The sequence below is a fragment of the Siniperca chuatsi genome, linkage group LG1 (assembly GCF_020085105.1).
Source record: "Siniperca chuatsi isolate FFG_IHB_CAS linkage group LG1, ASM2008510v1, whole genome shotgun sequence".
Lineage (NCBI taxonomy): Eukaryota > Metazoa > Chordata > Actinopteri > Centrarchiformes > Sinipercidae > Siniperca > Siniperca chuatsi.
Window position 1 is genome coordinate 5486306 of NC_058042.1, and position 23562 is coordinate 5509867.

The 23562-nt window shown below is 41.0% G+C and overlaps 2 protein-coding genes across 5 annotated transcripts in view; both read left to right on the top strand.

Moving 5' to 3' along the window:
• prmt3 (protein arginine methyltransferase 3) overlaps positions 1–4848 on the top strand; it is a 62534-nt gene extending 57686 nt beyond the window's left edge. Inside the window, exon 17 of one of the 2 annotated variants that reach the window (XR_006377598.1) lies at positions 4588–4618. Coding sequence is in view for 1 of the 2 variants with exons in the window: in XM_044192160.1 (XP_044048095.1) it covers positions 4588–4697 (110 nt within the window). In the remaining variant the exon portion in view is untranslated. Of the gene's footprint in view, positions 1–4587 lie in introns of both variants that reach the window. The other variant, XM_044192160.1, reaches the window with a different exon arrangement.
• A 137-nt stretch (positions 4849–4985) lies between these two features.
• The window catches only part of slc6a5 (solute carrier family 6 member 5), a 30031-nt gene continuing 11454 nt past the window's right edge, over positions 4986–23562 (top strand). The window contains exons 1-12 of one of the 3 annotated variants that reach the window (XM_044192136.1): positions 4986–5610; positions 9288–9402; positions 10351–10824; positions 12522–12669; positions 13302–13433; positions 13556–13729; positions 15348–15498; positions 16351–16483; positions 18238–18372; positions 18472–18575; positions 19548–19672; positions 19819–19931. In XM_044192136.1, the coding sequence (XP_044048071.1) occupies positions 9400–9402; positions 10351–10824; positions 12522–12669; positions 13302–13433; positions 13556–13729; positions 15348–15498; positions 16351–16483; positions 18238–18372; positions 18472–18575; positions 19548–19672; positions 19819–19931 (1692 nt within the window). In that variant the 5' untranslated portion in view covers positions 4986–5610; positions 9288–9399. Of the gene's footprint in view, positions 5611–9287; positions 9403–9437; positions 10825–12521; positions 12670–13301; positions 13434–13555; positions 13730–15347; positions 15499–16350; positions 16484–18237; positions 18373–18471; positions 18576–19547; positions 19673–19818; positions 19932–23562 lie in introns of those variants that run through there. The other 2 variants (XM_044192143.1, XM_044192128.1) reach the window with 2 other exon arrangements.

Here is a 23562-nt window from a genome sequence, read left to right on the forward strand (position 1 = left end):
GTGTAGGTGGTTGTTTGATGTTGGAGCGGGTGAGGGGTGTGAATGTGGGCTTGTCAAACCTACAGTAAAACACATTCAGGTCGTCAGTCAGTTGGTGATTCTCCACAGTGTGGGCGGTGGTTTCCTGTAGCTGTTTATTTCCTTCAGGCCTCTCCACACTGACGCAGGGTCGTTGGATGAAAACCTGTTTTCCAACTTCTCAGTGTAGCTCCTCTTGGCTACCCCGATCTCCTTTGTCACCGTGTTGTACTGGATTCTATCCCCACTTCTGTAGGCCTCCTCCTTGGCCTGACCAGGGTTTATTGTTGTATGTGCAGAAGGTTTTAGTCGGCACACATATCCTCACAAAAACTGATGTAAGATGTCACAATGTCAGAGAGTTCATCCAGGTCTGTGGCTGTAGCCTCAAAAACACAATCAGTGCAGTGAAAGCAGGCATTTAATTTGAGCTTTGCTTTGTTGGTCCATCTCCTCACAGTCCTGACCACAGGCTTTTAGTTAGATTTTAGTTTCTGTTTGTATGTCGGGAGAACATGAACCAGTCAGTGACCAGAGTCCCAAAGCTGCACGGGGGACAGAGTGATAGGCATCATTGTATCTCATCCAAATGTTTTTGGCATTTAGATGAGAGATAGGATCCCCAAGAGTATTGTAACTGAACTTTGTGTCTGAAGTTAACCTTTCTCTTCTCAGCTCTCTCATATTGCTAATTGACAGCAAAAACATCCCTCTCTGTCCCTCTCTCTCCTTTCAGTTCTTTTCCTTACACTTTGAGACACTGGAATGATTTCTTAAATGCAACATCAGCCTGATACAGCTCTATGTCTTGTACTCCTACCACTGGCCTTACAGGGACTCTGGTGCAGGCTCAGTAGTATTAACCCATTTTTCTGTGAAAATCAGTAAACAATGAGCCTTAGTATTAAAGACGGTGTAGTGTAGTCCCTCATTCGTCCAGGAGTGTTCTATCGTAGAAAAGGTTTCAGTCGTAGTCTGAATTCTCAATTGAGAATGAGCCAAAACGTCTTGATTCTGAAAACAGTGTCCAGATGACTACGACTGAAACCTTTTCTACCTTAGTATTAAAGTACTTCAGCTCAGTCTACTCTTACCCTCGCTGTTTGGAGTAGCTGATACTGTAGGAGTGTGAGCTAAATGGTTAAAATGTAAATGACAACAGTTTAAATGAATCACTAATGCGAGCCGTGTATTTCTAGTGTAATTTCATGGAGAAAGACTGTGTCGGGCAGAGAGAGGTTGTTTCTGTGGGCCTGGTTGTGCTTAATGACACTGGCATGTTGATGTACGACATCACGGCTCCATTCCCCAACTCATTTCCACACATGGTTAACTCTTTCTCCCAGCATCTGAGTGGCCAGTTTACCGAAGGCACTCAGGCCCTCTTCCATGGGGAGTGTGGTCTGACTGATTACAGCAGAGCTGCTGTAGTCGCACCACGACTGAACGGATATTCAGTTGGTGGTTCTGTTTATACGTTTCAATACTTTAATGTGAAATATGAGGGATTAGATGGACAGTTTTTCTGAGGGCAGAAGTCTTTGATCCCACACGTCTTTTTTTCTTTCAGTTGTTTTAACAGAAGGCCACCAAAGGTCAAGCAATTATTCCTTTGACCTTTATCGGCCTTTTGCCAACTTGACTTTGAGCCGCCCGCTGCCTCCCATGAGCACCAGACTCTGTTGCTGTTGCCAGAAATTGAGGCTCCTTGTGTCATTTCCTATAAAATAAGTGAAAGCAAAGATTTGTAGACATTGAAGGGAATACATCCGGAAATGGTGCAGGGCTAGAATATTGTTAATCTATTATTTGAGTCACGCCTAATACGGAAACAGATGCAACTTAAATGGCTGTTTGCATTGGCTACATTTGGGAGATCTGCATGAGGCTGAGCACCACCTGAAATCTGGAACGAGGGTTGGCTAAAGGAAGAGGAGCTGAAACCATTGACTGATTCCAGGGTTGTTGTTTTTTTTTTTTTTTTTTTTTTTTACTTAGATTGCGGAGATGTGAATTTTCAGTCAGGATCCTCTAAGTCAGATGCACACATGTTACACACTAGCCTTTATACAGAGATCACCAGTGTTTAGCCACACAGAAAGCACAAACAAGGCATCTGTGTTAGTGACCTTTTCTGTTATAGTTGGGTTGTCTTGCGTCCATAGTGTCGACCACTGACCCAGTTCATTAAGTTGGTGATGGAGTGGGGGCAGACAGCGTCCTTTAGATTCTTATTACAGGCTACATCTTTTTCCAGCCTTGCACCATTTCTATCTGTTAGCTACAGTATAAAGCTGCTTGTCGAGGCTCAGGCAGTGTTTTGCTAGTTATACAAGAAAGACATAAATTGAACCATTCTATATCATCAGGACCTTTGATTCTCAAATTATCTTCTGATCATGCTTTCAGCATTTATGAGATACAGCCAGCATAAATCTGTTTCCTGCCTAAAGTTGGTTAATGCTGTAGCAAGGCTCCTTACTACAACTAAGAAAAGAGGTCACATTAAGGTCTTTTAACAGTTCCAAAGTCCAGAATGAGAACTAATGGGGATCATGCTGAGGCTTTAGAACAACCTGCCTGACCAGTCTTTCACATAAAACGTGGAAGTGTGCATAGTTTGTGCAAACTAGGGCATAAGAGAAAGAGCATTACATAAACAATTACTCAACATAGTAACCAGCCCTGCTAGGCTACAGACTACATTAGAATCAGAATATGGAAAATGTAAGAAATTACAATATTGATTTTTCTTGAGAGTTCTGCTGCGCTGTTTGTTGTTTGCATGTTTGCGTATGTTTTTGGTTTGGTTAGTTGGTGGCTTTAAATGCTGTGTGGCACTTTGTAACATTATTTTGAAAAGTTCTTTATTAATAAAGGTTTAATATCCTGTTTGTAAAGTTTCCTCCTATGCTCTTTTCCATCATAGGAGGGAGTCTAACACTTCACTGACAAAAGGACGTTATATTCAGCACCCAAATCTGAACTGTACTGATGTTCCTTTAGAATTGCAGAGTTGAGCTCTTGTTCGTCTGTTACACTCTGGTTTCTGCTTTTGGAAAAGCACCCACAGTGTAAACGCTGCGTCTGTCTGCCTTCTCTGCAGTGGAATGACAGACCCAGCGTGCGGCGCCAGCAGCAAAGACTCAGTGACAGCGGCGTTGGCATGGTAACGAGTGAGACGTGATGGCGGACGCTTCACTGGAGAAAGCGCCACAGTCAGCATTTTCCCTCCTCGTCGTCCTCTAACCTCCAGCGATGAAGAGCGCGTGGCACAGAGAGGAGGTGTGGGCAGGGGGGGGAGGATGCTTGTTTGCTGTGTGGATAAACATTCATTTACCTCCAGCAGTCAAACATGAAGTTAATCAGAGTGATTATGCGTCATAATCATCAGCCTCTTCTCCCGATTGCTCGTGCGTCGTACTGTAAATGAACTTCCCTCTCGCTGACATCTGGAAATTTCAGCGGGTCTGCGTTCACTCGCACACAATCTTACTTATTAACAAACATTAAACCACATTGCCTTTACACACATCATCATTTCTATAAGCGCCAGCGTGTCTCATACTGCAGAGGCCTGAGCTCAGCAGCATTGTACTGCTGTCGGTCAGGAAGATTACTTTTTATGAGCAATAATTCATTTCTCTTTTCTTATGAACACGCTGATCGATGTCTGACTGAGTGAAATTGTTTTCTGCCTTTTGATGTTGTCTTTTGTTTTTTTTTTAAGTCTGCTATGAAGGCATAGAAGTTATGGTCATGATATACTGAGGATGGTTATCGGAGGGGAAATCAAATTAACTTTCTCTGAGTTGAACAAAAACAAAATCCACCAACTTGTTCTTAAACAACCTGTTGGGGAAAATAGTGCACAGGAGCAAACATGAATAACTTCACACACAAGCATGCATAATTTTCCATTCCAAAGCAAATGTAACTGGTTTCCAAGGAGAGAAAAAAAACTTCATTTTATTCATTTTGTAAATATAGCAACATCAATGAGCCACACTGTTGCTTTGGGTGACATGTTTATTCATTACCATGAACACACACACACACTGTAGTTTTTGAGTCAGTCCCAAAGACAAAACTTGGGGTAAAAACCAAAGCTTCTCTCTGTCTTAAAGTCTACGTCAGTCTTACTTACAGGCAACAGTTTTATGTTTATCTTGTGTGGATTTACACTGCATTCTCAATTATTTACATTTTACTTTCTATTTAAACATTTGGTTAATGTTTTATTGTCAAGTGTCTTGAGAAACCTTGGTGTGTGAATGAACTTTTCACGCGATTAACAAGACCTTGTGTCTGAAGTTTCTTTCTAGCTGAACCAAAATCCTGCTTCTTGTTCAAAGTGAACATTCAGACACACAGCAGAGATTTTCACTCTTCAGCACTCCAGATTTTCATTCCAACTAAACCCCGCAGCAGCTGGTTTCAGTGATTACCACACCTTCAAACACAAAGTCGGAGGGAGGGACTCTCCAGTGAAGTGGTTGCCTGTTTCCAATGTGAAACAAATTGTGTATTGATGTTGGTATTTTTCTCTCTGCTTGCTCTTTTCTTCAGGGGAGGAGCTCCAGGGAAAGATCACTGTGCGTAAAAACAAGAAGGACCCTCGCTCACTGTTGGTCACCTTTGACCTCCGAGACAGGAAGCAGACTTACAGCCTGCAATAACGTCACGCGGTACAACATCCAGCCCACTTTTTTATTGACCATTCATGTATTCACAACGTGTGGGAGCAGGATAGAATTAAACACTTGATTTTGATATTTCAAATGTTAGGATTGTTTTCTGTGCCTTGTAATAAAAACATAATGTTGTGTATGAGTGTGTTTTATTAAGCATATGGTAATAGATTAAACACAAGTATTGGTTTGGTAAATTACAGGTTAAATAGCTAAATTCGGTTGAAAAGGAAGGTTTTTAGATGTCTAGGTTACATTTAATCCTTGTTTCAAGGGCATTCCAATTACTCTTTCATTGTTAAGTGGGTCCCAACTACATATTGAAATGCACTCGTATAAATGCTGTTTAAGTTTTATGTAACCTAGAGTTTTATGTAACCTAGATGTCTGAAAATCTTTAACTTTCAAATCCAGTTTAGCCCAGTTTTAACCTTCAACCTGCAAATAACCAAAACTAAACTTACTGGGAGTGGTTCAGACCGCTCTCATCATGCACCTTTACTCACATGCATCCCTGCCTGATCAAAATGTCCAACAAATGAAAAAACACTAAGAGGAACTCGCTGCCAGCTCTTTGTTAAAGAGATTTTGTGCTTTTGCCAAGTATTTCTTTTAATTTCCCTCCATATTCTCCTCCTTATTGTCCTACTTTGTGCTGCGTGAGACCTCCCCGGGGGCATCATCCATCTTCCGTGAGTTTACTGGGACAATGTGAAATGAATTTAAGCTTTAAAAAGGCTGACTGAAGCCTCTTTACATACTTCATTGAGCAGCTCTGCTTACAATTAAAGATTTTTCCTTCCTTCTCTGCCTGAGATGAATCCTGGACTCTGAGAAAGTGAAGTCATCTGTGAGGAGGAGGAGGGGGAGCAGACTGTGGGGCTGGCTGCCCATCTTATTGGTAATTTGACACCTTTGTCACCTCTTCTGATGTATTTCTACTGCTTCTGTGTCCTCTCTGCCATTATATTAATACAGTCTGGTCTGCGTGCTGCCATCAAACAGGGCATATGCTCAGAAGAACAGGCTCTTCTGTGCAGGAAAAGACGTGTGCATGTTTTTGAAAGCTGGGTTGAACCATCCGCCGGACTGTAGTTGTATCTTAAATGTCTCTGTCAACTCTTCAACCACAGTCCATTGAATAGTTTCATTTTCTACCTAATATAGTAGCTGGATGAGTGAGATGAATCTACAGACTTTTTGAAAGCCTAACATGCTGAATTCCTGCCTTCCTTTGACATTGGTGTGCTACTTTCTAAATTAACATGCATGTTGATATGTGCTATGATATAACTCAGTAATGTAATTCAATTCAAAAAGCTGAAGCTGTTGATTTTGTGGTCTTTTAATAAGTTGTCTTTGTTTAGAATGCAGATATTGTCTCACAGGCAGCCTTTCATTTTCTGGGGCTCACAGTGAAATATTGCACTTTAAAATGCTGTCCATTTTCATAAGCAGTCGATTTTGTATTCCCATTGTGCGTCATAGCTTATTCGTAAAGAGACTTATTGTTATTTATGATGTAAAAGTCAGAATATTTGCAGCATTTTGTTTAGCTGTGCTTACAGTCTCCAGACAGTAATATGCGCCGAATCGACACCACATTTATTTAAGGTATTTCTCTGGGGTGTGGCCCATATTGGCCTTCCCCTTGAACACCTTTTGAAAACCAAATTGTCACGTAAATTGAGAAAAAGCCCACGAGCTTAGAGAAATGCGCTTCATATTCTTGTTTGAAACGAAACAGCTGCATAAACGGAACAGGCACCACCCGATAACAGTCGATATTAGTACAAATACAAGACACTTTAACGGCTTCTTCTGAGCCAGTTACACAAATCTCCCGAACTTGAATTGTAAAGTGTGAAGGCTCCATCAGCCAGGACTGATGATGACGATGATGATGATGATGATGATGATGGGAGCCGTGGGCCTCTGGATGACCTCCTCCTCTGAATCACTGCTTTCCAGGCACTTCAGATGGATGCGGCTTCTTATCACTCAGGCGACAGTGGGAGTGATCAATTAATTATACCAGCTCGTGTAATTAACTAGCGCGAGGAGACACGCAGAAACCCCTCCGCGAGGCGGTTAGTTCAGCTCCTAGATCAGGACTTAGTCGGGTCCGAATAAAAACCCACAACTGAGACGCCAAAGATACAGCAGAGTCGAGCTACAATGAAACATAAACTCACAGCTAAAGGGCAGAATAGGTAAAAATGTTTAAAAGTGGGAAACCAGTAGAACTTCTTTAAAGAATATTCTACAACAGTTGAGGGTCTCCGCTCTGCGTTGTGCTGTACAGTCTTTGCCAAACGGATGTAAAGGTTTATGCGACACACATTAGAATCAAAACTAGATGCGCTGGCATGATGTGTGTGTGTGTGTGCGCACCACTGGCAGCCCGTGTGTTCACACTCTGGAAGACGAGCAGAAATCAATTACAATTATTCTCTGTTGACAATGTAATTAAACTCAAGGCGGCGGCTAATACACCCGCTCTTATCTGGAACGGACGGAGATTTACAGGCGGAGGGAGCGCAGCGTGCATAGTAAGTGAACGGCCCCGAGTGGGACGCTGCGTGTCCCGGTGCAGGCTTTACCACACTGATCCCGGGAGACTGCCTCAGACCTGCTCAGCTGTCGTGAAACCAGCACAGGTTAAAAACAGGACACCCAGTAGAAAACTGCATTATTTTAATGAGCCTGTAGAAAAACGTAAAAGAGGATTTTAGTTTGGTAAAACGCAGGCCTGTGGGGTTATTCTTTCGGGGTTTGGGTGAGTGCGCTAGAGCTATGATAAATATTTTAGAATGATAGTTTAGCTCTTTAATGTTTGACAATTCTCCTGCCTTGTACTATGGTTGAACAGTTAATCGATGTAAGATCACCCTAATGATTTTAGCTTATTACTATGAAAACGTCACACTAATTGTTATATATTATTATAGAAATCCAGACATTCCGCCAGGCATTGGGTCATTATTATTATTATTATTATTATTAATAATATTAGTATTATTATAGGCCTATCTGCCCTGTTCCTCCTGGCTTTATCGCCTCTTCTCGAGCAAAAGCCAAACAACGTGGTTGCTAAGCAACGACGCACACGCCGAACTGGTTATTTTCGTTAACACATTTATAATTGGGCTGTCAGGTCTGAGATTAGTGTCCAATGTGGTTACAACCAGTTTGACAGCAGAGGGTCGGAGCTCTTTCGCTTTATTAAGCAAAAATATTTCAATGTTGCTGCAAAGTGTCAAGATTAAACATTTAAATCCATTTCTCTCCCTTGTGTGTGTGTGTGTGTCTCTCTCTCTCTTTTGCTTGTGTATGTTTTGTCTTCAGCTCCTCCACCACTCACTGTGTGATGGTCTACTCTGTATGGAGGCCTAAAGATACAACTGTTCATAATGAACAAGTTATCCTTAATTGATGAGACAAAGAAGGTCGCTTGTGTCTTTTTAGTTTTCGGATAAATCACCACTCACAGGACTTGCATATGCATTATCCGTTTAAAGGGAGACTTGGACAATGGTATGCGCAATGCAGTGTTTTAGAATCTCCATGGCACCTTTTTCCCCTTCCGCTGTCACTGCTTCCAATCCAGGCTCCAGCAGTTGGCTCCGGTTCCTCCTGTAACACGTGATTTAAGAAAAAAAAAAAAGAAAAGAAGGCTCCTTCTTGCGTAATACTTTAACAAATGAGTAGCTTTCCAAAGGCCTCGCCCACTTTTTTTTTTTTTTTAAAAACTTGATCAATGCTCCTATCGGTGACGCACGAAGGAACGTATAGAGCCTGGAGCGCGCCGTGCGTAAAACCTGCCAAGTGGAAAAACTATTTATAGTTCAGACCAGTTTTAGCACATAGTCTTTAACAGTCTATTTTACTTCTACAACTTCCCAAAAATTACATTCATATATGTATATTTATGGTATGTCTATATATAATATGTATAAAGAATTCCAGCCTTGTCTTTGATTATATAACAACTTAAACTAACACTTCTACAACTAATGCGCCCTTTGCTTTATAGTCTAGTTTCTGCATTTTACAGGCCTACATTTTGATGACGGGAAAGGACGAAGTGTTTCTATAAAACCAAGAATCGTATGCACTTCAAATGCCTCTTTCCCAGGAGTGGCTACTGTAATTGTAACTGTACCAGAGAAACCCGACTCAGTACAGTGCAAACATTATTTAGACCCGCATGCACTCTGATGTATTAGATCTTCTCCAATAATAGCCTAAACCTGGAAATCTGTGTCCCAAACGAGCTGCATGTGCTCGTGTGGGATGGATCCGCGTGTGTGTGTGTGTGCATCCTACACATCCCTAGAGACAAGTGTATTAATCAGCTTTGAAAGAGTCCGTCCAGCGCTCGCGCACGTACCGTGCGTAACCAGAACGCACACAATTCACGCACGCACACACGCGCCCCCGTCGTCTTGGCTCCGGTTGTCCCTTTAAAAATCCGAATCCAAGGCCAATGATTTATCAAACTCCTATTATCAAGAAAATGTCACGCGAAGGGCACCTTGCTCTGCACTGACGCAAACTCCGGTCTTTCCCACGCAGCTATAGAAAAGCTTTGCACTTGGTGATTTGCGCGGCTACAGCCAGTCCGCTTCCAGTCCTCTCTTCGTCTTTTTACCTCTGTTTCCACCCTGCCAGCAGACATCTGCACAAAATGGTAAGTGTCCGAAAACACTTTCTTTACTTTTCCACCTGCAGTTTCATCTGTCTTATGCTCTTGTTCTGAGCCGTTTTCATGTTAATTGTAACACTTTTTAATAGCAGTTTGGCACGTTGAGGTACTTGCGTTGTCCATGGTGCTGAAATGCAGCTGCGGCTCCACATGAAAAACTTTCTTCACTTCATTCCGTCGCCAATCAGACTGTTTTTTCTCTTGTAAAAGCCTGCAATCTGGCTTTTTAAAAGTTTAAATGGGGGAAAAAGTTAAATTTTAGTCCATCGTAGCCTACCGCTTTTCAATTTTTTTTTAATTCGTTTTCTGTTTAAACAGAAGCGATTGCAGCCAGGTGCATTGTTTTTTTATTATCACTAATTAACAACACAACTAAGCATTAATCAATCAACTGTTTAAAAAAAAATAACACCCCCACTTTTTTTAGAGTCTAGAGGCTTTTCCGGTTGCTTTCCCGCCCCCCTCAAAGCTGAATTTCAGGGAGTCATTTGTATTTCTGCCGACCCGGGTCCGCTCACTGCTGTAACGCCGGTGATCTTGCATGCCTGCCGGGGAGAGCGGAGCTACCGAGAGACCCGCAGCAGCTTGTCTATTGCCCATAAAAATCACTGGATGTGTGGGGCTGAATGACATGAGGGGGAAATGGGGCGTAAAATTAAAGAATCTTGCAGAAAGCGAGAACTGGAAAAGCAAAGCAACCCCCTCCCTCCAACACACTCACTCTCTCACACACACACACACCAACACACTCGGTAGGCTGTGAGCTGAAACTATAGAGCAGCCAGAGCCAGAACATGCTGCAGAAAAACGTTGCAGAAAGAGAATTGAGCATTTTTAGTCCCAAAGCAGAAATGGGCTGCAGGAGCCTCACAGCTTCACGCTTTCTGCCGTTCTGCTGCCTTTTGTCTTGCTGATCTGTCACTCATGTTTCAGGATTTCTCTGACCAGAGAGACATGGCCAAACAGCCGGCCAGCGCTCCTACCGGCTACATCCCCGCGCAGCAGCCCGACGGAGCTGCGGGACTTACAACAAACAAACCGGACAACACGGCTGCGTGCCCGGCGCCCGCCCCTCACCATCACCCGGCGCCTCAGCCGCCGCCTCCGAGCAACGAGAGCAAAACTTTTTGTCCCACGGAAAATAAACCGGGAGAACTGGAAACCAGTAAAGCGTATGGGACGTTTAAAAGCACCCCTCCGGCGGTCCCTGGATCCGTGGCCGTCAATTCGGCCTTCAGGAAGGATTCCTCAGGTTCGGCCCGCGGGGGGTCCACCCAGTATGGAGACCCGCTCCGGGCCACCGCTGAGCAGAACAACACCGCGGGCAACTGGACGGCTATGAGCCAGACCACCATCATACTGGGAACAGATGGAAACACGTCTGTTCAGCCCGGCACCGTGACGGGGGTAAGTCAGCTAAATGAACGTTTCCTTAACGGAGAGCGCCAGTGGAGCGGCTGGAAGCAGGTGCGGTGTGGATGTTTCAGTGTGTCGCTGATTTAAAAAAACCCCCCCAAAGCTGACTGGATTAACCTGCTGCCTCAAAACAGAGAAGGTGCAAACCCCCTGGGAGCTCTTGCCGCCACGCAGAGCTTTAGTAGACCAGTGCTGTAGATGTGTGATGGGGTAAAAGAGGAAGATCAGTGATGCTGAGCTGTAATGTGCATGTATCCCTTAAAAATATCATTTAGCAGGCACTGGTTTGTGGTTTTGTCACTGCACAGATGTGCTTAAAAAGTGTTCAATTGTAGCCCAACAACTTCGCAGCTGAATCAGTGTACGCTTCTGGCTTGACATAACCCAAAAAGGAGCAATCATTACGGGGCCATGACATAGATCGATCGTTCATTATCGGGATGTTTGAAAATAATTGTTATTTAAAAATCCGACAAAAAGCCAGAGGCCTAGGTGAGTGGATTATTTTCTTCCCTGCTGTGATTCAGGCTACGTTAAGATTTCCACAAAGCCACATGCCTCTAGTTCATTTACCTTACGCATATACTGCTGAATGAATCAATGTGGCTATAAATTGCGCAGTAGACCAACGTGGGTAAAAGCTGATACCCAAAGCCCAAAGGCTGAATTCTTGCATGTAATGAACAGTACTTTGGACAGTATTGGTGGACCCGGAGCTATTTGGCGTCCCTGCTCTGCGCAGCGTCCGGTCCTGATCCCTGTGCACCAATCTGATGTAGGCCCTCCCATCAAAACTTTAAAACCCGCTTATGTCAAGCTGAACATCCGGGAAACAAAACGGAGGCATTATTTCTGCATCAGTGTGATGAATTATCAGATCCGCTTCAGTGCAGAGCACGTTAGATATCAATCGATTTCCGGTGATGTGTTTCGCTTGATTTTTGCTCACAGTTAGGATGGTGACACGATTAGTGATAAAGATTAGTAAATCATACTCTCGCGGTATTTCGGTGTTCCCTGCTGCCGGCAGACATTCTTGGTATGGCCCAGAAGCCCAGGTGTTTTCCGGCTGATAGACAGCACTGTATTACATGAGACTGCGGATTGTTTCCAATCCCCGCGAGGGAACCCCCACCCCTCACACACACTCACACGTACAGACGCACACACACATTCCCATGCATGGTATTGGTTATGGATCTGAATATGCATTCCGTTTCTTTTATGAATTTGCTCAGATCCTGCAGTGCAGCTGCAATTACGCACGTGTGTTAGTATTTGCCCCCGTTTTATTAGTGAGCCGTTCTTTGCATCTTAGATTTAGGTTTGGTGGCAATAACGGGCCTATAAGTGCAGTCGAAGATGAGCTTTATATAAATCCAGTAATATTTAGGGCGCATTCCAAACCATTTTCTATTCTCTGAGGATTCCTTTGTATTTTTAAATGAAGAAAATATTTCTAGGTGTCTTTATGTTAGTAAAAAGGATGCATGTTGGTGGTGGTTGCTGAGTGAAGACAATCGTTTGCTTGTTCATATTTTCCCGTCATTAAATCCCGCCTTTCAGGCCCAGACTCGGTGCTTTTATTATTATTTATATTCCAATGGTTTAACTTGGAGTCTAGTGTGACTAGGCTGGGGTTTTTATTTTAGAGAATGAATGAATTTTTTTTTTTTTTCCCCTCTTAGGCTGACGATGATGACGAGGAGGGAGATGAGAATAAGGCCAGAGGAAACTGGTCCAATAAATTGGATTTTATTCTGTCCATGGTTGGCTATGCGGTGGGACTGGGGAACGTGTGGAGGTTCCCTTATCTTGCCTTCCAAAATGGTGGAGGTAAGAGTTCTGGGTCAATGGCTTTACTTTCCGACACAGAACAAACGAAAAATCAGTTCAGAAAATCGAATTTTGCCTCGTCTTAAGTCAGGGTGTGAATGATTTCTTATTGCTTCTATTGAGATGTTTCTTCCAATGTGTCTTCCAGTTACCGTAGGCCTTTAACCAGGCGAAACATACTTGGCTATATTAAAAATACCAAAACATATCTTATAGAGGCGAGAGTTTGTTCAGTGATATTTTCATTGAAAAAAAACGAAAAAAGAAAGAAAGAAAAAATGCACTTAAACAATGTATTTATGTTATTAAGAAAAAGCTGTCACACTTGATAATAATGCCATTAATATTAACAGTAACAATAATAGTCTAATAATATATATAATAATATTAGGATTATTATACATTTGTTCAGCCATATTCGAAGCCTTTTACAGATAATTGATGATTTTTATTCATTAATCAACGTACTGATCTATACTGTGTGTTATTTAAATATCAGCAGATGAGACGCAGACACGAGCAGGCGAACCCATGCATCTTAATTTCCATTTTTTTTTTTTTTTTTAGAAAGTGTTAATGTTAGTTTCAGGTCGTTTATGACTCTTGTGGTTTGGTGTTTAATTTCATTGCAGGAGCTTTTTTGATCCCCTACCTGACAATGTTGGGCATTGCCGGGATCCCAATCTTTTTGCTGGAGGTGTCCCTGGGCCAGTTTGCCAGCCAGGGGCCCGTGTCGGTGTGGAAATGCATCCCAGCTCTGCAAGGTAAACTGCCACAACCGATCAACTGAAGGAAAATTCAAAAATAAAACTAATTTCTTATCATCACGAGTTCTCTACTTTTCTTAAGAGTAATTTATATATTTCGTCTCATTTATTTATTTTAGGTTGCGGGATTGCCATGTTGATAATATCTGTCTTGATAGCCATATACTATAATATTATAATGTGCTGGACACTGTACTACCTGTTCGCTTCGTTGAAGGGCTCACTGCCATGGGCTAACTGTAGGAATGAGTGGAACACGGTGGAATGTAAGGACAAAGACATGCTGCTGTTAGGTAAGATACACACCTTCACACACACGTACACGTACACACACACACCCACAAAAACACCTCTCTCTCTCCGCAATGCGTCATGACTCCCTCAGCTGAGGTGTCCTGCAGTATAATGAATCCTGACCTGTGATCTCTGCGGTGTTTTCACTCTCAAAAACACTTTAAATTCAGAGCACTTCACTTTATCTGTTTGATCCATTTTTAATGATGCAGACCAATAATATGAGGAGGGCCCTCCGTGGGACAGATTCCAATTAAAAACAAACATTTGATTCTTCTTTTGTGTGATAACATCAGATTATAGCAGTTTTTGAATGCTTTAAAGCTGCAGTATACAGCTGAAATAGTCTGTCTTGGTTTGATTTTTAATGGAACTGTAGATTAAATCATGTTTTGACAGGGAGAAAATATGCGGACGGGGACACAGAGGTGTTTGATGTCGAACTGCGTCGAATAAATATCGAAATTCCGCTCATTTCGCGTAATATTTGCCTTTTGCCATTCTGTGAATTCAGCGCAAAAACTGCTTGCTTGACAAATTTACTGTACTGGCTGAGCTGCTGCAGTGCTGCAGTGAGCCCGAGACTGACCCCTGCTGGCTACTACACGAACTACAGGCTTATTCAACACTGTAGTCTCTCTCCCACTCTCTCAATCTCATAAATGAGGAAAATAGCAGATAAAGGAGAAATACTGGCAATAAGAAAATCTGTTAATGACAAGAAAAGCATTACAAGGTAACTTAAAGATACAATAAAATGATTCATAAAGTAATAAATATTAGATTCATTATGTAACCCGGAATGTTCACATCATATGTTCAGTCTACATGTAGCGTGTTGGACAAAATGATATGAACACCTTTACAATCTGATACAATAGGCCTGCATAAAATTATAAATACCATGTGTAGTTTATAAGTTTCACATTTTTGCGTCAAAAAGATATTGATGGAGGTGGTCATTTTTGAGGCCGTATTTTGTGGTGCTGTAGCATTAGATTCAATGGTTTGTTATTTTTTCCACCTCATTTAGTTGCAGAAAACTCTGCATGTGAGTGGTTACGTCACTGTTTTGCAAAAGATAATATGCAGAGAGTTATTCTCAGTTTTTGTCAGTATTTTGCCTTGAATGTAGAAAAAGAAATTCTGAGTGCAAAGCACTATACATGGTGTCTGCCTTTTATACGCATTAAAAGCAGGATTTTAAAAAGTGTATGTCATATAAAAAAGCAGAAAAGGATATTTTGTCTGCACATTTTCTCTGATGTGTCTGCATGAAAAATTGTGCAGTCAAAAGCAAAACTGGTTTTCTTATCTTTCCTTTCCCAAAGTATCTGAAATGAAGCGGGGATTCAGTATAATCATTTATGTTATTCATATCTGGCTGTATATCAAAAAGAACAAAAATCCTAATCTAACATGGCTGGGTCCAGTTCTCAGGGAGGATCCAGGCTGCGGTCTCTAGATCCTGTCAGTCCTCCTTTCTCCAAATCAGATCATCTGTTTGCTCCCACTTTACTTTCAGCGTGAAAACCTGAGCAGACAGTAAGCTCTGTCCCACAGCAGCACTCTGCCAGTCTCTCCCAGTTGACGTGTGTTGGTTTCTGATTGGAACAGACTCGTGCATCCTGCGGGACAGAAACATCACCTCCATCAAGAACTCCACTTTCTGTCTGTCCGCCAACACTGTGGGAAACCTGACGAAACTGATAAACATGACTGTGGACAGCAACAAGACCTACGTCAGCCCCAGCGAGGAGTACTTCAAGTGAGTGTAGCTTCTGGCTGATGAAAAACAGCAATCCAAAGTAGAATTTAAATTAAATAGAAACAAAAGTTTGGTTTACAGATCTAATTTCCATAGGTTTTTTTTTATGTCCATGGATGAGAGATAAAATCTATTAAAATCGTTTTTTCGTTACTCTTCTCATGCAGATGTTTGGCTTTCTAGGGCGTTCAAAACAGCGGCATCTGGCAGCGGTAAAAGGTTTACAGGCACTAAGACCAGGCTTAGTCATAATAATAATAGTTGGAATTGTTTAACTTCTTGTTTTAAATTTTCCCAGTTGCATCTGAAAGGGTTTCACAGAATCAAGTATTTAAATATGTGGTCTAGAAGGGGACCACTAAATCTTTGAATTCAACACACACAGAAAATCACCAAAACTAGAGTTTTACAACAGTTTCACCTGACAATGTCCTACAAATCTTTTCTTAAAACAAGTGTAACACCTGCCATTGCAGTAAAAGTATTACTGGCAATTTCTACAACTACAATTCTAGTACAAAATGCAAAACAATTTGTTTCAGTTACAGTCAATAAATGGGCAACAGCCTCTTGAAACGAGAGTAAGGCAACCCTCTGCAAAAGAATGAAGAAAAATGAGACCTGATTATATATAAATTCTTGAATCAAGTTGATTTGTGTTGGAAACAGGTTGAAATAATCTTACTGCCCTGGCAGACTTTCTCACTAGGAAAATGAAGTCTTGTAGGACTGAATAAATATTATATATTACTTGATAAAATGAAGAATTTGCAGTGTACAGATTTCTATTTGATCTATATTGCATTATGTTTTAGCTTATTGAGACTTTTGCTGTTTGAACCGCACCTGCAGGTACAATGTGTTGCACATCTCTAAAGGAATTGAATATCCAGGAGACATCCGCTGGCCTCTGGCAGGCTGTCTTCTCCTGGCCTGGCTCATCGTCTACGCCTCTTTAGCCAAAGGAATCAAGTCATCAGGAAAGGTAACATAACACACACACTCCTCCAAGCAATCCTCTGATCTCTTCTGCTGTTTGCACCTCTGAGCAGCTGTAGAAGAAAAACCTGTGGGTGCCTTCAATTTTATATTAGGACATTGTCTTGTCTTCCCTTCAGTGATGAAAGTGTAACATACAAGAAGTGAGCCCTCATGTCCCGACTCATGTTTAACTGGAACAGCCCGTGCAATCTTGACTTCTCATAGTTCTCATAGTGCGTTCCATTTTCGATCCGCCTGTAAGTTAGTAAAATGCTCAGATTCATTAATCTTTGAATTTAATCTTTTATATATATATGTATACATATATATTGAGAAACTTGCTTTGTATTTCTTTGAATGTCAGCCTTTGAGTTTTTGTTCTTAAATATACAGTTTTGTTATTTAAAATTGTTGAGTGCATGAAAACAATTCTTGTTTCAAAACAACCTAAATAGGTCTGATAATGGATTCAAAAAGATTCTGATTCAATAAGCAGGTTCGATTCTGGATTCAGATCCGATAAATTGCAAACAAACTCCAGTCTTAGTGCCACAATAGAAAATGTTTTTTTTCCTTTTTACTACAACCTGTCCACAGAGCAGCAGAGCAAATTAACAAGCAGTGACCGCAGATAATTAACAGACTTTAACCTTTCATTCAACATCTGAGGGCAGGGGTTCTTGCCTTAGCACACCCGCAGTGTCTTACCCTGCGATTTTGCATCGCAGTGGATTGTTGGATAAACTTCATGCTAGATGCAATCATTTTTATACTTTTGTTGGAAGGGAAGAGAACAGGGAACACAAAATTAAATTACTCTCTCTGCATCTCTCAAAACTGGAACTTTGGTAAACATATTTCATTTGGGCATTTTGGGGATCTACTTTCCTCCCTTGATTGAGGAGAGACAAGATGCAGAAGGAAACATTTTACATGGTACTGATTACACCTAGGATTTAGAGATTATTCAGATTGAATTCTTGTATAATGTTGCCCTCTACTGGACATGGATGTGACACACACTGTGGCAACATTTAGAGACCTCAGTTGGCACAGTTAAAATGTAGACTATTTAGGCTGCACCAAAAGATTTGCGGCATATTTTAGGAAACATCTGACCACCAGTTTTTTAAAAATAATTTCTTACATTTTATTTTAGCGGTTGTGTGTGTGTGTGTGTGTGTCAAGGGTTACTTATTACACTGTAATGCAGCCGCAGAAACGCTTTCACAACTCTTACTCGTGCATTAAGGACGCTGCGGAACCTCACATTTGCTTTGTAATCATGACCTATATGCAGGAAAATCAAACCTGGAAGACACTGTTGCTGTGAGAAGGCTTGCAGAAATTTGATTGTTTTTTGTTTTACAAAGTTGCTGTTTGTTTGATTCACCTGACATACAGGAAATAATCCTTCAAAAACACCTTGCCTAAAAAACGTAACTTTTAATTTGTAATAGCTAGATTACGTTTAGGTTTGACGCTATAATGACTGGGCTAAAAATGACTGGGCTAAAAATGACAAAAAAAGTCTAAATGTAAATAAGTAAAATGAATATGGCATACATTGCTGAACGGGAGAAATAAAAACTAAATGTAAAACTAAGACTCTAAAGAAGAATAGTCTCCTTTTAAATTTTCCAGTGTATTGCTTCCTTAAGCAAGTATTATCTTTAGTTATCACATATTTTGTGCCATTCTCTCTTTTTATCTCCTTCTCTCTCTCATTTTGCCTTATCTTGTCTCCTCTCTGCTCAGGTGGTTTATTTCACAGCCACATTTCCCTATGTGGTGCTTGTCATCCTGCTGATCAGAGGAGTGACCCTCCCCGGTGCCTTTGACGGCATCCTCTACTTTATCACACCAAAGTGGGAGAAACTGAATGATGCAAAGGTACCTGACGCCCGCTCGTTGAACTCCACCATGATGTGTTTTGCACTGGTTGTCCTTTCCTGCTCTTTACCTGCAGCTCTTCCTCTCTTCCTCTGTCAGGTGTGGAAAGACGCAGCCACTCAGATCTTCTTCTCTCTGTCGGCTGCTTGGGGAGGCCTCATCACTCTCTCTTCCTACAATAAGTTCCACAATAACTGCTACAGGTAAACACACAAAAGGTAAACCATGCTTCTGGCAGACCAATTCAAACTGTCACCATAGACACATGACACTGTATCTGTATGTCTGATAGAAATGTCAATAATAAATGGCACTCTTTCAGTTCAGTGTTTCTTTTGTTTTCTCTCACCTAAAGCATTCCCCCTGTGTTTAAAATCAGTGAAATACAGATATTATTATATATTATATTTGTCACACTCTCACTAAGTTCAGAACATATGAAGGTATTTTTATTGGAAACACCGGAACGCACAAAACATTTGGGCTCCTGTGTGGAAAATTAGATTTTTTTAAAATATGCTGTATACTAATACATTTAAAGAAAACTGTAATTTGTTGTGGTTTGTAGAAATAGTTTTTTTTTTCATGCAAACACAACTCTACACGCAAATGAAAGATCTGAGAAGGGCTTGTTGTTCAGTTGTGTCTACATGTGTAAAAACAAATCCACATCACTTTTCTCTGTGACTTTACATGTGTGCCTGTGTGAATATTTTCTACTAATACAAATTCCACTCTGAAAGTGTTTTGCAACAAAAATACTGTCAGTAAGGCACTCATTAAAATATCACACACATACAACAGCCCTGCATGAATATAAAATAAAATACATTTGTTGGACCAGTTTGCATTATAAGGTGTGGCTATTATTTATTTTCACTGGGTGAACAAAATAACAGAAACATGTCACAGTGTGTGCACCTTCTGTAAATGCCTTACACTTTTTAGAGCCCTCTATTTGCAGTGAGTATTTATTCTTGCCACCAGATGGCGCCATTGCCTTCTCTGTGTGTACACAAGCCAGTGATGTCCCGTATCAAATAAAAGAGGATTATCATATTATATATCACTTGTTATCTATAGCATGTTTTGAATATTGCTGCACTATTTCAGTCACTAAAGCAGATATTTGCTCATTCAGCCTCTGTTTCTCTCTTTCCTCTTGTTCCCTGCAGGGATACTATTATTGTGACATGTACAAACAGTGCCACCAGTATATTTGCTGGGTTTGTCATCTTCTCGGTCATTGGTTTTATGGCACATGAGTTGAAAGTGCCGATAGAGAAGGTGGCAGATGAAGGTAAGTTACCAAACCAGCAAGCAGCAGCAGTAGGCCGGCGCTGCTCACTGAAACACACCTGAACAAGTTGAATCTTTTTAGTTGCTGTGGAGATGGTGTGTGCGCATCCTCATTTACATGTGTACGTGTGTGTGTGTGTGTGTCAGGTCCAGGCATTGCGTTCGTGGTGTATCCAGAGGCTCTGACCAGACTTCCCCTGTCTCCTTTCTGGGCGATCATCTTCTTCCTCATGCTCCTGACTCTTGGCCTGGATACCATGGTAACCTCTGCTCTTTAAATGTTTGTGTACTGTTGTATGTCTTTACTTATGTGGCTCATATGTCCTCAGAATAAAGATGAGGAAAATCTTCCAGAGTAAGGATATTTATGGTTCTTCTATGAGCACTTCTATAAGTGACACAATCTGACATTTAGGAATTACGCTTGTATAGAAAAATTCAAGACCATTGTAAATACACTTGTTTGTCATTTTAGCCAGATTAAGATGGGAAAATCACATACATCCAGAATGTGATTAGCTCAGTTTAGCACAATGACTGGAAGCAGAGGGAAACTGTTAGCCTAGCTCTGTTAAAAAAACTCCCTTCAAGTTTTTTATTTACATGTTGTGTCTTGTTAGCTGCCAGCTAGCCACTAATCCATCCAAGAGTCAGTTTTGTTCATGGTAGCATGGAAACTCTCCAAGAGGACAGGACTGATGCTGCATATAGTTACTGTGTCCACTGGTTGTTTGTCAAGAAATAGCTTCTGTGCTAACGCTAACTGTTCCTAAATCCACAATGAACAATAAACAACATGTAAGACAGTATTGGAGTTGTTGGGAGGTGTATTTATTTAGACTTTTGATGGAGCTAGGCTAGCAGGTACCTCCTGCTTTCAGTCTTTGTTCTGAGCTAGGCTAAACACCTACCGGACCTACTTTTGTATTGGACGCAGAGCGATGAAATATCAGTTGTCTCATCTGGATCTGGGCAAGACAAGAAAACGAACCTGTTTCCTAAAATGGTGATCTTTTTGGCCACTTGAGGGCAGAAGAACTCCACAACGCCTTATCAAACCTACAACCCACATTACACATCCAGCAGACACAGAGCAACATTATCATCCCATTGGAGTCGAGTTTCTGTCTGCCTGATGAATGTCAGTGACTCTCGTTTTAGCTCTGGTTTGGTCTCCACTAACTCCTGAGAAAAACATCTGGCTCAGTTGCTACACATTCCACTTTCCTCACCAGCTTGTTGCTAACTTTGTCTGTCTGTTATTTGGTGCTTGGCAGGTAGTGTACACTGGGTTTATCAGAATATTTTTGCTTCAGTAAATGTGCCGTAAAAAACAAAACAATGGGCTAACAGAGGCTAAAAAGCTCAGTGGAGCTGCAGAGTTGGTGATAATTCTCTGTGGGTCCTTCACTGCAAATAACCCCTTTCACTTTACGCACAGTTATTTGATTCAGTGTTAATATAAAAAATATTCATAAGCGGAGCTCTACGGATAGGATTCTTTGTTAAAGGGTTAAGATTAGTCTTAGATCAGAGTAAGGGAATGAATATAGTCAGTGAATTCATACAAATTAGCGTCAGTGTTCAGTTTGTATGTCTAAAAGCATTTTTGCAAATTCTGGTTTGTGAGAAAACACTGTCTCTGTTGTGGCTGCAACACCAAGCAGTGTGTTTCTGTTGGTGAAGATCTCACAACATCAACAATCTTTATGTTGGTAACGAGAGTCTCTTGACTTTTCTTTGCTCCAAAGTAAACACTCAACTTTGGTAGCGCCATCCAGCTATGTTTAAATGCCTCACACATTGACCCAATTAACATAATTACCCATACACACCACCAACTGTGACTGATTTCAGCTGAAGTGCTCGAGCTCTCTCCGGGTACTTGAGCAGAGGGGGTTCTGTGTGATTGGAGTGAGTGAAACTAAGTTGACCTCAAAGTTTTGGAACAACAACGCTGAAATAAATCTGAGTAAACAATCACAAAAATAATGTAGAGCTTAATCATTAGTGAAAAAAAAAATGCTTTAGCCACAGTTTTTGGTTTCTATGAGGCTAGGGGCAGGTATGGAGCCTTGAGTGTGCCACCAGAATATTTATAGACTTTTAGAGTGTTTAATTATAATCAATTAATCAATCCAAAAATTCAATTATAAATTGATAACATTTGCATTTAAATGAGACACATGATTGCATTTTAAAATGGAATCACAAAATACAGTTTTTAAAGGCTTTAAATGTTTACTTTTTGTTCATTTGTCTCCCTATTTAACATTTACAGTTAATGGGTTGAAGTATTTTAAATTGATCACTTTATTAATCTATTACAATTAACCATTGTAAAAAGCTATAATTATTCCGGTGGCACACTCCAGAATCCATTGGCAGGAACCGGCAATGTCGACTCTTCTGTAGACCATATAATTTTCAGAGGAGTTGTTCAGCATGCTATTCTTAATTCCTAATAAAGCTCCTGAAATGGGATATGGAGCAAAACTAAAGGTGAGAAACCCAGAATTCAGAATAAAATATAGTGAACACCAGAATTTGTCTTAAATAAATATATAGAAGTACCATTTTCATGCTTTTACACCAGTTAAATATTATCTCTAACAGCACCAACAGCTAGACTAAAGTCCTTTTAAAAACAAAAGCAACATTTATTTGAATCTTCTTTACTTTCTAAATTATTTTGCTTAAGAAAAATATATTGAAAACCATAATTTTATACACTTTTAAAGCTGCACTAATCAATATATTTATATCAACAATGGATCAAATGAGAATGCGTAATGTGAAAGGTTTCCCTCATAGTGACAAACCCACAGTCAATTGTCACCACCACACTCTGCTGTTCCCTTCAGCTCTACATAGCGTTTTAGTGTCTTTCAGGTAATTGTTTTGGTTTTACCGCAAACGCTGCTCTCATCAACCTTGTTTTCAGCAGCATGCAGACTGTATTCACCAAAAAAGCTCTGATAAACCCACTTTACACTACTTGCCCGGGACCAAACCTCAAACAGAAAAAGCTAGCAATTAGCTAATGAATAACATGGAGCATTTAGCAGCTAAAGAGCCAGAGCCAAAAAAATCGTCTAATGCAGCTTAAAGCTACTCTCTAATTGTGTCAGTTACTGCACTGATCCATTCCTGATGGAACTCAGTGAACAAACACTTTAGTCTCTGGGATGTTTTCAAAGTCCAGAGAACCTCCAGATACAATCCTAGGCAAACAATTCCAGCCTATACACCAACTCCTTCAAGTGCACCGTGATGCTCCTGAGCCGAGCAGAGGGCACAGTGGCGCATTAAGACACAAGTCAACAGTAGCGGTAAATGATGATGGTACTTTGCCTTGGCAACGGCGGCTCCAAGGAGAGGGCTGGTGGCTTTGTTGTAGAAAGTTGCTCGGCAATAATAGACTTGGGATGTTAACGGGAAATTAGTTCTGGGAGCTCAGGAGGAAGGAGAGGAGCGAAGAAGTGGCAGATAGCTCAGTGCCAATGGGTTTCTAGCACGCACACACATACACACACACTATACCAACCTCTCTCAATTTGCCTGTTTGTATATTCATCCACTGCTGTCCTCTGGGTTTTGAACCCCTTCTACCATCATGTTACATTTGCTAATCTCCAGACTCCACCTGTCAGTTTTCTCCATTGTAATCTAAATTCTTAATACTGATTTGTTTACAAATCTTCTCCTGCTCAGGATTAGGATAATGTTCTTTATTTGTTTTGGAAATAAATTAAATTACAGTGTAAAAATGTGTTTATTGGATCAATAGAAGACTAATGTACACATTGCACTCCACTGAATTCCGACAGCAGTAGCTGCTCTGATTCAAATGAGGTAAACCTGCTGACTGGAGGCTTTTCCATTGAAACG